Source organism: Sorex fumeus, unplaced genomic scaffold (genome assembly GCF_029834395.1).
Source record: "Sorex fumeus unplaced genomic scaffold, SorFum_2.1 ptg000013l, whole genome shotgun sequence".
Lineage (NCBI taxonomy): Eukaryota > Metazoa > Chordata > Mammalia > Eulipotyphla > Soricidae > Sorex > Sorex fumeus.
In genome coordinates, this window is record NW_026606070.1 from 8,786,182 (window position 1) to 8,800,357 (window position 14,176).

General features: G+C 43.1%; 1 protein-coding gene across 2 annotated transcripts in view; it reads left to right on the forward strand.

Annotated features, from left to right (window-relative positions):
• Window positions 1–623: 623 nt before the first annotated feature.
• Window positions 624–14,176, forward strand: part of ANTXR2 (ANTXR cell adhesion molecule 2) — a 145,201-nt gene continuing 131,648 nt past the window's right edge. Inside the window, exons 1-3 of one of the 2 annotated variants that reach the window (XM_056111411.1) lie at window positions 624–830; window positions 1,462–1,533; window positions 3,597–3,668. In XM_056111411.1, the coding sequence (XP_055967386.1) occupies window positions 673–830; window positions 1,462–1,533; window positions 3,597–3,668 (302 nt within the window). In that variant the 5' untranslated portion in view covers window positions 624–672. The remainder of the gene's footprint in view (window positions 831–1,461; window positions 1,534–3,596; window positions 3,669–14,176) is intronic. The other variant, XM_056111412.1, reaches the window with a different exon arrangement.

Genomic DNA, 14,176 nt, shown 5'->3' on the forward strand with positions numbered 1-14,176 from the left:
CATTTTCCACGCTGAAACGAAACGAAACTGCGAAGTAGATTCATTAAAAAAAAAAAAATCAAAGAGGGGGAGGAAAAGGGGAAGTTACCTCGCTAAAAGTAGCGTGGGGCGAGTGGGGTGGGGTGGGGAGGGGTTGGGGTGGGGCGGGGCGCGTGGAGGCGGCGACAGCTCCCGGGAAATGCCCCTCGGCGGCCCCCCAAGTCCTCCCCCGGCCCCCCTGCGGCGGAATCCCGGCGGAATCCGTGCTCGGGAGTTGCAAAAGCAACTGCTGGCCTCTGCAAGACGGCGTTAGTCACGGCCCCGGGCGCGAACCCACCGCGTGCGAGCGGCTCGGCCCCGCCCCGCCCCGCCCTCGCCCCCCCTCCTGCCCGCCCCCGCCGCGGGGAGCAAAGTTAGCGGCGCCGCGAGGGCCGGGTGGGGGGCGCTGGCGTGGCCGCGGCCCGGAGGAGCTGGTCCTCCTGCAGGAACCCGCGGGGATCCGAGGGCCGGGCCTGCCCCGGGCTCCCTTTGTCCTCCCCGGACCTCCCTCGGCCGCTGCGGGCGCCCTTCGCTGCTCGCCGCCGCCCCCCCGGGAGGCCTCCAGGCGCCTCCCCATCCCGCCCCGCTGCCCCCCAAACCCCGCAGCCGAGCCCAGGGGCTGCACCCGGTGTGGGGGAGTCGCCGGGCCCCAGGATGGTGGCAGCTCCGGCCCTGGCCCGCGCGCCGGGTGGCTGGCTGGTCCCCGGGCTTTGGTGGCTGCTGGCGCTCGGGGGTCCCGGGGGGCTGCTGCTGCGCGCCGAGGAGCAGCCCTCCTGCAGGGGGGCCTTCGATCTCTACTTCGTCTTGGACAAGTGAGTGCCCGGGGGTGGGCTGGGGAGGTCCCCGGGACCGCGGGCGGCGGCGGTACGTGTGCACACGGGCGCGGGGGGCGTTGGAAACCCGCAGCGGGGGGGACTTTGGTGGCTCTCGGGTGCCCCGAGCGAGCCCGCGGGGCGCCCTTTGGGGTGGGAGGGGGTCGCTCCCCGCCCGAGGGTCGCTGGATGTGCCCGATCGCGGCTCGACCCTCACAGGGCCTCTTTGGAAGGGGGAAGAAGTCTCCCTAACATCCCGCCCCAGCCCTGGCAAATCACAGAATCCTCGGTGCTCTGCCCCCCGCTCGACTGGCAAAAGTTTTGCCCGGGTTCCTCCTGATCGCAGCGTTTTCACTGGAGCCAGGAAAAAGTCTGGCGTTTTACTCAGTGTGGTTTGCATTTCCTGCGTAGGAGGACTGTGTTTATTTTGCAGCGCGCGGGGCTGCTCCTTCAAACAATTGTCAGGCAGGTGGCCCACCACGAAGGTGGGTTCGTCGCCGCCTGCAGCACGGAAGTTGCAGCGACTGACAACTTCACTTGGCTGCAAGAAAGTGCCCACTGACCCTCAGGCCTCTGTATACTTGACTAATCAGCTCCATTGCAGTTTTTTTTTTCCCTTTTCTCGTTTCAGGTCTGGGAGTGTGGCTAATAATTGGATCGAAATCTACAATTTTGTCCAGCAACTGACCGAGAGATTTGTGAGGTATCTCTTCTACTTTACTTTTTTTTTTTTAAGGCAGGGGCTTTGACGTGGGCAGAAGGACACCCCACTGTCCTGGATCCCGCAAGGAAAGCCTTGATGGAAATGCTGCTTTTTTTGTAAAGTGCCTCGAGGTGGTTCTTACACAGGCTGTTATTTGGGCCGTCAGTTGCTGAGGGCTTATTTCATCTGGATCCCAGAAATTTGGCTCAGACTCCAGGGAAGCATCTTCAAAATACTATTCCAAATGTCTTTTTTTGTTTCTGGATTTTCATCTGTTTTGAGTTTCAGTTATGCTTTCTCATAATTCATCACATTAAAAATCTATGCTAATACTATCCACGATATAGTTTCCTCTCCACGCAGTTCTTAGCGTTGTAGAGGTCCTCAAAAAAAAAGTGTTGGTAAACTTCAAATGAACATGTGTTAATAACCCACTACCAGAAAAGGCACTTGTGTGTGTTTAAAGAGAGGACTAGTGTTTACACACTGTGTGGGTGTGTGGCTGGTTTAAAATTTAACTGTTCTATATATGCAAAAGCCTGCTAGCAAGACTGGTTTTCCTCTCCTATAAAAAGCAAAACTGCCATGAAATCCAGCTTACTCTTTGATTTAGAGGTTGCTCAAAATTTGAAGCCTCTTCTCTAGAAAAATAACCCCAGAATGCTAGGCTTTTGAGGCTGTATTCTTTTCCTCCTCCTTTTTTTTTTTTTAGGAAAAAAAATTGCCGGGAGCAAATGCAAGTTTATCAAGATAATGGAAAGGACAGACAAAGGAGCTGTATCATTAAATATTGCTTCTTTCAGTCTTGTTAGCCCAAATGTTTTCTGTAAAACAGGCTTAGATGATCAAAACATTTTGAAAGTCATGTTGCAAGTAAACTTCAAACAATCTGTAGAGGCCTAAGCGTTCCTTGCTTTCAGTTATTGGCAGCAGTAAACTTATCCCTATAAAAATGTATGCTTGTCCACGTTCAATCACCAGACTCCTGCGGATGGAGCCAAGTTTAACAGTCATTTCTGGACAGGGCTGAGGTGAAGCCATCGAGGAATGAAAAATGAACTGGGCCCTTAGATGTCAAAGGCGAAAGAGGCAGTTGTTTATAAATTTCTGACTTATTCCCAAGAGGCTGCAGAGAGTTTCACATAGATTTTGATCAAAAGCGATGACCCAGAGGAAGACAACATTTTCCGGAAGCAGGGATCCTATTTATTTGATTAAACTCGAAAGTTGGAATTGTAGATATGTGTCGGTCCCTGGTTCAAGTCCAGTTGTTCAGTGACTAACAGTGTACTGCAGGAAGTGAATAAGGGGTGACTACTACAGAGAATGCATTCTGAAGTGTGTTCGCTTTTGAGAGTGTTCTGATCTCGGTCTGTACACCTTAGTTTCAGATCTTCAGCTTTAATATTAGTCAGAATTGCCTGGGAAGAGCCTTAGAAATCAGAAACATCCTGTGAGACTAGGACCTGAAGCTACAAGGTGTCTCTAAACCAGACAGTTGTTGCCAATTGGAAGTCTGATGTTTGTTTGAGACTTGGAACATGGAAAATGCCTAAACCAAACATGATGTATTAGTTTGTGTCTCTTCTCCAAGGCACACACTCTTAGTGTTCTGACTTGAGGATGGCTTTTCAAATGGACTCCTATCCTAGTTGTGGTAATTAAATTAAGTTGGCTGCTCTCCAAGCCCAAATAATGCCCAGGATAGTAATTCTGGAGAGCCTAGGTTCTTGTCAGGAGATGTGGTAGAACTGGGAGGCGAAAAAGCCTTTCCACAGGAGTTTTGCACTGTCTCCAATTTCTCTTTCTAGACTCTTTCTAAATGCATGACTTGTAGTTCATGGAGGAGTGCTTAAGTGCAGAGAAACCCAGACTAAACCGAAAATGACTTATGCATCTATAATATTAGGCGGAATTAGTTTATCTACTTAGAGAGTTTCATTTAAAAGATGCTTGGACCATTCAGTGAGACAGATTTTAAATGCAGCTCCCTAGTAATACATCTGTGTCATGTCAATATTTCTTCTAAAAATGTCCTAACTGCCTCTTTTCTTATTTTGCAGCCCTCAAATGAGATTATCTTTCATTGTGTTTTCTTCTCAAGCAACCATTATTTTGCCATTAACTGGAGACAGGTTAGTGCATTATCATTTCACTGCGGGCTCTTAGTAGAGACTAATCTTAAAGGAATGATTGATATCTCCAAGTGGTGATTGAGGCCTCTCAGTGGAATCAAGCAAATGCACAGACAGTTCTCTGCTCTTCGCTAATAGAGGGGAAAGGCAGGCCATGAGCAATGCAAAAGAGCAGATAATCTGAAAATCAATATCACTTATACTATCTGTGGAATGTACAATGAAGCCCCCACTTGGCCTGAGTTGTATATTCATTACTTCCCACTTAGTCTTTCCGTTACTATAAGTAGTTGCACAATTTTCTTATTCAGAGGTAATATATGAATCAACTAGGTATTTGCGAACATTAGGGAGGTGAGAGATATGAATCTATTTGGATAATTTAGTAGATTTAATAGACATCCTGGATCTTCATTTGATCTTACACTGGGGTTCACTGAACTGAATATATTTATTTACCTTTATAAAGGAAATAGCTTTCTATTTTTTTCTATCTCCCCTCCCTCCCTTCCTCTCTCCCTTCCTCTCATTCTTCCTTCCTTCCTTCCCTCTCTTCCTCTCTTTCTTTGGTGGCTTTTCCCAAGCCATTTACACCCATTGTAGCAACTTACTTGTTTTTGACATATATTAAGAAATAACTGCCTTATGGGCTCCATTTTATGCAACGGATCAAAATCCCATAGCCAGAAGGGAGATTTTTTTTTTCCATTTTAAAACATCTACTTTCTCCAGGAGAAAGTATGCAAAGTTGTTTATACATAATTTATGTAGAATGGATAAATGGTTAGCACGATTTTAAAATCAAATTTCTCCAAACTGTAGTTTTCGCAGAAGGATACTTTGTTTTGCCTAATACATAGGTTTCTGAAAAGTAATATGTGAATGTTCTTTTTAAAATTACCTTTTTTAAAAACATGCCAAGAAAGGAAAATTTATTATGAAATCGGGGAGATAGCTTATTTGTAATACACGGCATTTTGTTTCTATCTAAATCTGTTTTTCTATCTATATCTATCTGTGAATCTATATATATATTTATTGTGTGTGGTATGTTTTCAATTCTATTTTTTTCTCTTAGAGGTAAGAAGTTCGACTTCAATCTCAGTTTTCTCATTGATTCTTCCTTTCAGAAATGTCCTGTGTGCATTTGTTTGAGTCTCATCAAATACCAGAGCAGTAGTAGTTCTTTCCAACTTTTGTTGAAGAGCCATTCAACAGTTCTCTTGGCCAAGTGTTAGAAATGCCCTTGTCTTTATGAAAAGAAAGTGCTTTGGAACTGTTAGGAGCCAAAAAGAACAATATTGCTCTTTCTAGAGTATACATATATAGAACAGGCCTTAGCATATTGCCAGATACAGTAGACTGTTAGTGATTCATCTTCAAATGCAGTGCCATGTTCTCTGCATATGGATCCTTTGAAACTTTGAAGAGGAAGGGTAGTCAGTGATCCACCAGATTGGTATAGATGAGGAATATGGAGAAGGATTAACATTGTTATCCTATAGTAGAGATTCTTGCCTTGTAATTGGTGAATGTAGTAGGGTAAAGATTGGAATGGGATAAAGAAACTTCAAGAGATGTATAAGCCTCTTGAACTCAGAGTCCCTGGGCTGATTTACTACCCATGGACAGGTAATTGAGCCCCCTCATGCCTGTTTTTTTCTACTGTTGATAATAATGGCAATAATGATGATAGACAATCTACCTTGTAGGATTGTGATAAGGACTTAAGATAATGTGTGTGGACAGAGTGTAGCATTTGTGGGGTCCAGAGACAAAAACTTTGTTATTAGCATTGTTGCTATTGGCATTGTGGTAATTTTCTGGAACTCAGGGATATAGACTATTTTAATTTAAATATTAATTTTTTATTTATAATAAATAAATAGTTAACAAGGAAGAATTATGCTTGTTTAAAGAAATTGCTGTCCTTCTGGACTATAGGGTCATTTGTTTTATTCATTTCACTTTCAAGTGTGCAGAAACATTTGCACATGTAGATTCAAGTTCACGGAAAAAACCTTTTCACAGCTATAGTGGATCTATGTTTCAAAGCCCAGAAATTCTACTTATAAACTTTCTTTTTTCTTCTATTTTTAATTTTAAAATTTAATTTTTTTAAATTTAAAATAAAAATTTTAAAATAAATTTTAAAATAAAATTTAATTTTTCTTTTTTGCTCTTTGAGTCACACCGGGCGATGCTCAGGGGTTACTCCTGGCTCTACACTCAGGAATTACTCCTGGTGGGTTTGATGGACCATATGGGATGCCAGGGATCAAACCCAGGTGGGCCGCATGCAGTGTTTATGTCCTCACCACTGTACTATTGCTCTGGCCCCTCATTTTCATCCCTTCAAAACTATGTATTGTGGCAATACTGATTTATAAATGTATAAATATTTACCTTATGGACCGACAGTATTATCTGTTATTCCACACCCATCATCAAGGTGCCAGTATTCCTCCAGCACCATGAACCCCGCCCATCCCTTTCTACAACCTGAGGTAAACCTCAGTTCCGTTATATAGGAGAGGATTTTCACTGGATATTGACTGTTCCCTTGCTTTGTTTCTTTCTGTACCACCTATGTGTGAGATCATCTGGTGTTTGTAGTCCTTCTTCTGACTTATCTTGCCTCATATGATACCCTCCAGTTTTTTCCATGTTATAGCAAAGACAAGACTCCATCTTTCCTTGTAGCTGAAGGTATTCCATTGTGTCTGTGTACCACTTCCATGTCCACTTATTTGTCCTTGCATGCTTGGGTTGATTTCAGACCTTGGCTGTTGTAAATAGCACTGCAGTGAACATAGGTGTGCTTGTGTCTTTCCAACAGTGATCTGTGTATCACACTCACAAATAGGTCTGAGTGTGTGAGAAAAGCAGAGATAAAGTACCGTGAGTTTCCCTATTTTAGCACTGTTACTCATAATTCTTCATTTCCTTGGTAAATATGAGAAGTACCTCTTTCGTGTTTCTCAGTGTTGCTAAATAGTTTCAGTATCAGTGAAGCAAGATTGGAAGTGTTAGCAGTAGAAGTTCTGTCTTCTGGTAAGGTAGCCACTGCTACGTAAATGCGTAGAGTTATAGAATGATAAACCTGGCAAGAAATGATCAGATGATACTCATTATGTGTTCTCATAATTAGTTCATTTAAATATTTCAATTTGAATCATTTCATTTTTCTCCTCTCCCCATGATTTTGACTTTAAATATCTGCATGCTTATCAGTTCACCTAGCTACATACATATTGCTTGTTCTCTTATATGCTTTGGTCTGGGCACTCTGGGATCTGAAGGTAACACAGATGAATAATCTTGTGTGTGTGCTTGTGTGTGTGTGTGTCTCTGTGTGTGGTGTATGTGTGTGTTTGAGAGTAGGGACTTGTACACAAAAATAGCTCAAGACGGTATTACAGTATTTGTAAGGGGAAATTATCATGTATAAATTCAATGTAGAACTCTTCAGCTTCTCAAAAGACTGAATCAGGACAAATTTTAAAGGGTGTTTTTAGTTACTACAGTATATAATTGAGATAGTAAATAGGATTTGTTCTGTTCAATATGGTTTTAGTGATGCAATGGTGATGTAGGTGAAAACATTTAGTGAACAATTTCATATGCTGGGCATTATGTGAAAGGCTTTCCATTCATTACTGCATTTAATCTTTATGCCAACTCTATGTAATAGATACTGGTGATACTGCTATTATTCAATGTTACAAGTGGAGATTCTGAATTTCAGAAAGATAATATAGCTTGTCCAAGGTCATATGGTGAATAAGTGCTGAGCAGAGTATTAGTCGGAACTGTCTCTTAAAGTGTGAAGTGCATGAGACCACTCTCATGCTTAGGTATTATAAACCTAATGGCTTATAATACCAAATATCCCAATGGCCTAAAACCTTATTGATCTCAGGGCTCTCCCACAGTGCCCTGAGTCACCATCCAACCATATTGGTCTGTTTCATTTCTTCAACTTTGTTTCTATGTTAAGGAAGTTTCTTTCTCTGCTCCATCCTCCTCTAGTCAGTTTATTCGTATTTCTTGAACCCCATCCTGTGTGCCATTTCCTTTGACAGACCTATCTGGTCACCAGGACTGAAGGAACACTACCTCTCCTCCCTAGTAAACTTTCAGAATATCCTGGTTTAATTTTGAGATAGCACAGCGGGTAGGGCGTTCGCCTTACAAGCGGCCAACATGGCCGACCTGAGTTCGATTCCTCCGCCCCTCTCGGAGAGCCCGGCAAGCTACCGAGAGTATTCGATATGCCAGACACAGTAACAACAAAGTCTCCAATGGAGACGTTACTGGGCCCGCTCGAGCAAATCGACGATCAACGGGAGGGCCTTTTTTTTTACCTTTTATCTGTATTGCAAACCTTAATGCCCAGAAGTGGGATGGAGTGATAGCACAGCGGGTAGGGCGTTCGCCTTACAAGCGGCCAACATGGCCGACCCGAGTTCGATTCCTCCGCCCCTCTCGGAGAGCCCGGCAAGCTACCGAGAGTATTCAATATGCCAGACACAGTAACAACAAAGTCTCCAATGGAGACGTTACTGGGCCCGCTCGAGCAAATCGACGATCAACGGGAGGGCCTTTACCTTTACCTTTGTTAATTAAGGGGTTTATTTCTAGCTCCGTCTTCCTGATATTAACTGATATGAGTGCAGAGGAGTGTTCTTTGTCATGTTCATTTGTATATTCTAACACCGACAATAGAGCCTCTGATATTGTAGATGCACAGTAAATATTTGATGAATAAATGATTGGGTTGATATGGCTCTAGAACCCAAGTTATTAATTACTGTTTATAATTATGCCACAGTAAATTAATACTTGTATTTGTCATTAATTTCTACTCATAAATATTTCCAACTTTCTTTTCAATATACTTGATTTACACTAAATAAATCTTAATTGTTTGATCTAACTACAGTATTCACTGTATCACTGTATCACTGTCATCCCATTGCTCATTGATTGCTCGAGTGGGTGCAAGTACAGTATTACTTAAAAAAATCTTTTTCTGTGTAGAAAAGCTGTGTATACTAAAGAGAAGTCATTTAACCAGTTTTTGATGTGATGTGTACATTTCAATTATTTGAAAGTGTTTTCTTAAAATTTCTTACACTCCGAATTAAAAATTTACCTGTGATAAAATAGGTCAAGAGAGTTCTTAACTTAGAAATCGAGTCATTAATTTTGCAACGAAATCAGATAATATATTTGTACAAGTTTAGAAGGTCCTCCCAGCAATTTAATCTCTGAGAACTCCGTACTAATGAAATATTACTGCAAGTATGCAAATATACACACATATATGTATAACATTATATTCTGACGTATTTCTTATAACAATGAAAACTGTATTGAATCCAAAATGCTCATTTACTGATGATGTTAAAATTAAATTGAAAACAACCTATACATAGAATAAGGTGCATGCAGTCCTTAAAATAATGGAAAACCCACTTACATGAACCCGAATTTTATCTAATATATATATATATATAATTTGAAAAAAGCCAGTTGTAGAACATTCTGTTAATTATAATCTTTTAAAATAAAAGTTAAAAGTCTTCTATTGTTTCTTATACTGTGACTGTGGGTGTGATCATAAGTGCATGGAAATAGGGAAAAAGAAATGAAACCAACTATTGGCAATAATCCTATTTTAGTGAGATTCAAGATGGAGAGTGTCTTTGTAGTTTTACTTTCCATAAACCTGGATTACTCAGTTTTACTTCCACAACAATGTATTATTGGTTACACACACATACACACACACACACAAACACACATACACACACACCCCTGAACAAGTACTTAAAAAGAAATGTTGCCGATTTCTCTGTAGCCAGTGAAGAATGAATTTAGTGCCTGGGCAGAGAAAACGTTCAGGAATAGAGCAAATCCCACAGCGAACTTGGAAGGGTCCTAATATTCTTATTAGCCTGAAGATAATAGTTAGATGGACACAGGAATTGTATACCAGCTTTGTGATCTGGATGAATAACTTCAACTTTTGATACCCAGTTTCCTTGCTGGTTAAAAGGAATTAATCATTCGTACCGTCTAGCAGTATTGAGACCATCAGAATTGTTGATAACCCAGAAGAGGGTCTAATCCATGACTGAGTAGGAAGAAGAATAAGGCTGGGATGGGATCTGGAGGTTATTTCTGAACGTCCTCCTTATCACTGTTACCATGTATGTGCCAGGAGAAATCAAGTGAATGCTTCGAGACAATGAAATAGGGGCTGGAGCGATAGTACAGCGGGTAGGGCATTTGCCTTGCACGCAGCTGACCTGGGTTTGATTCCCAGCATCCCGTATGTCCCCCGAGAACCGCCAGGAGTAATTGCCGAGTGCATGAGCCAGGAGTAAACCCTGGGCATTGCCAGGTGTGACCCAAAAAGCAAAAAAAAAGGAGGAGACAAAAATAAAGGGAGTTACACTTCCCAGAGTAAAAGCACTTAAGCCAGGCTTTCTTGTAATTTTTTTAATTTTATTTTTATTAGTGAAACACCATGAGGTACAGTTGTAGATTTACGATTTTTTTTTGAAGCTTGATGGTGTTTATTAAGAAGCATATGGAGCTTCTTCATTCATTTCACAAACATATCAAATATTATGTACAGTCTCATCATATCTGTTCTTTATAAAGTCAGGAGACATATATGTGAGTCAAAATTACTTATAACAATGAAATTACTTATAACAAATAAGCGTTCCTAGACATGAAAGCCACTATAAGTACCAAAGCAAAGAAAGCATAACAAGATTTACAAATTTTTGTGCTTGGGTTTCAGTTATACAATGATCGAATACCCATCCCTCCACCAGTGTCCATTCTCTACCACCACTGATCCCAGTATCCCTCCCACCCACTCCCCCACTCCCCCCATCCCACCTTGCCGCTGTGGCAGGGCATTCCCCCTTGTTCACTCTCTCCTTTTGGGTGCTGTGGTTTGCAAAAGAGGCATTCAGTGGCAATCATGTTCGTGGTGCTTTCTTGTAATTTAAAGACATATTCATTCTCCGTGTTTCTTCCACTCTTACAAACCAAGAATATGATAGGAGGAGAATATGATAGGAGGACGTGACTAGAGTTGTTAGGGGTTTTTTTTTGGTTAAAAAATAATTCTGTTAGGGAAATAATTATGCCCATTTAGGAAAATCTGCTTTGGTGGCACATTTTACTAATGCCAAGAGGTCTGGGCATGGCAGCAGCTCAGATTCTAGTTATTTACAATGAAGTCAACATCTGCTTTATGAGTATTTTCTAGAAAATTAAATACATCGTTACTTGTGCCTAGGAGACAGACATGGCACACTGAAGTGGTAAAACACAGAGGTCAATATCTCCTGACTGAGTGAAGCATTGCCAAGGGAAATGGCATAAAATCCTCCGGAATACAGAGAGAGGAAGAGGGAGAGGAAATGGGGGAGTGGGAGAGGGAGGGAAAAATGGTAGGGGGGGAAGGGGAAAAGAGAGCTCAGAGGGCTGAGACCCCTGAAATACAGAAAGAGGGAGAGGGAGAGGGGGAGGGAGGGAGCTGAGGGAAGAAGGAAAGGGAGAGGAAGGAGAAGGAGAGGGAGGGAGTATAGGGGTGGGGGAGGAGAAAAGAGGGCTGAAACCCCTGCTTTATTTGCATGCTGGAAGCTTAGGTTTCATCCTCTGGTACCTGAGGGTCCCCTCAGTGCTGCCCGGTGTGTCTCCAAACCCCATCTGAGAAATGCAAGGGGTCTGAGTCTTGACTGTGATTTGTGCATGCACATTGATTAGCAGCGTCTACATGGGAGGACTGCTTTTCACACAGTGCAGATTATACAGAGCACGTCGTAGGCAGATATTTTTGAATCTTAGATTGCTACCTTGAATTCATGGATGTAGAATGGGGACCACAGAACCTTGGGTCGGTTTTAGCCTTAGAGTGACATGTTAAATGAGCACTAGGCTGATGTTTATATAAAGTACAATTAGTGATTTCTCTCTGAGACCTCCTGGTTGCCGTGAGAACTGAATGCACTAGCGTAATGTTTGTCTTTTGAAACTTAGATTATTGTTTTTTTTTTAAATTGAGGTGTAATGAGAGCACAATGCCTTTTTCTTTTCTTGCATTATGCAACATGTAGTGTAGTATATTCAGCTCTATTCAAGAGAGATAAGGGACTTACGTATGATTTCTGTTCTCCTGATAATACAGAGTTTTTTTTATTTATTTATTTTTTTCTTTTTTTTTTTTATTGAATCACTGTGGGAAAGGTTACAAAGCTTTCAGGTTTATGTCTCAGTCATGCAAATATCAAACACATTTCCCTTTACCAATACTTATTTTTTACCATGAAGAACCCCAATAAAACCCCACCCCCCACCCCTCCCCGTCCCTGTGAGGCAGATGAATTCTAGTTAACACTCTATCTGCTTTGATTAGATTCATTGTTTCAATAAAAGATTCACCACTATTATTTAGAGTTTACCCCCCCCCCCCCAAATCAGACATGTTGAAAAAGCATTGTGAAGTGATTTGCTTTCTACGGCTGGGTTCAAGAATTAAATGTTGGTTTTGGATTTCTGCTCTTTTACCTATTGACCCTGGAAGTATTTCTACTGAAAGTCAGATAGTTAAGAAATTGGTTTCTGTGTTCTGGAGTCGTGGCCGTGCTGGAGAGCCGCTCGCGGAGGGCAACCGGTGGCCTCGGTAGGGCGTGAAGGGCGGAGCGAAACGCCCCCCTTCCCATGAGGTTTTAGTCACCCCCACACTCCCGGCTCATACCTGCTGTCCACAAGGCTCCCATGTGGCCACCATCTTTCTTTCCAGAGAGGAGAGGGCGAATGGGGCAACACCCTTTCCCCTCCGGCAGACTTGATGGCCTGGATTAACGCATAGTCCTTTCACTTTTCTGCTCCAAGCTGCCGGGTTCTGCATTAAGTCCTTGTGCTTCTGGGACTGTGGCCGTGCTGGGGAGCCGCTCGTGGGGGGCAACTGTTGACCTCGGTAGGGCGTGAAGGACGAACCGGAATGCCCCCCTTCTCGTGAAGTTTTAGTCGCCCCCCACACCCCCGGCTCATACCTGCTGTCCACAAGGCTCCCATGCGGCCGCCATCCTTCTTTCCAGAGAAGAGAGGGCGAATGGGGCAACACCCTTTCCCCTCTGGGCAGAAATGATGGCCTGAGTTAACTCATCGTCCGTTCACTTTTCTGCTCTAAGCTGCTGGTTTCTGCATCAAGTCCTTGTGTTTCTGGGGCTGTGGCCATGCTCCAAACTTAACTCTGATTTTCAGGGAGAAAGATTGGGTGGTTTACTTCTCATTGATCACTTTGTATATAGAGAGATGTCGCGCGGCCGCGTAAGGGGCCGCGCGGTTTTGAGAAAAAGTCCTCGTTCCCGCATACTCGAGCTGTGTTTGTAGAGGCTTCTGGTCACCAGAGTTCCATCTGGGGGAGGCGGGATGCGGCGCCTACTCCATCTGGAACTTGCCGGTGCTCTCGGCTCTTTTTGGAACCTGTTTTTTCTTTTTTCTTTTCCTCCGGGATCCCGCACCCTCCATGTGTTCCTTCTCTTATTCTGAACGTTTCCGATAATACAGAGTTTTAAAGTTCGATGTGTTTCATGAGGAAAGGTTTAGTTCTCAAGTGGAATTTACATTCCGTGACTGACAAAACTGGTCATTTATACTTACATCCTCTTCGGTGGGCTGAGAGAAAGGGATAAAGTACGTAGATATGAAAGTTGGTGTTGATTATTAAAACACCTGTGTGCTTTGCAGTGTACCATTTTACATGCAACAGTCCACTTAAATTTTATAACAATTCCACCATATGGATATGATCACTGTTCCCATTTTTTATAAACAGAAGAAATAGAGGACCAGAGAGGCCATTCAGTGTATCCCAAATTGCAAGGCTGGTGAGTGCTGGACTGGAACTGGGGGTAGGATCCCACAGGATGTTGCCCTCACTGTTGATACAGGTGATGTAATGAAATCACTAAGCGTTGCTTGTCAGGTGACCTGGCTTGGTCTTAGACTTACCCCAAGACTAAGGAATAATATTAATTAGCACTTCACTTAATCACTTAACTTCCCGTTAGTCGTCGATTTGCTCGTCGATTTGCTCGAGCAGGCGCCAGTAATGTCTCCATTTGTCCCTGTCACGTGCTAGTGTAGCCCAATGGCATCTGTTCACTCTGGGAACATGAAGGGCCTCAAACCGATCGTTCATGATCTTGACGAAGAAGTCTGACCATCTGGAAGGTGGGCGGCCACGCGGTCTTTTGACATCCTGTGGAAACCAGTCGGTAATAGCTCTAGTCCAGCGGTCGTCTTTAAATCTCATTACGTGACCAGCCCATCTGATTTTCGACACCTTGGCAAATGAGACAGCGTCCCTGATTCTTGATCGTCGATGGATGTCAGAACTCCTGATTTTTTCTCTCATTTGAGTGAAACGTGATATTCCAAGCATAGCTCTTTCTATTCTTCTTTGGGAGACC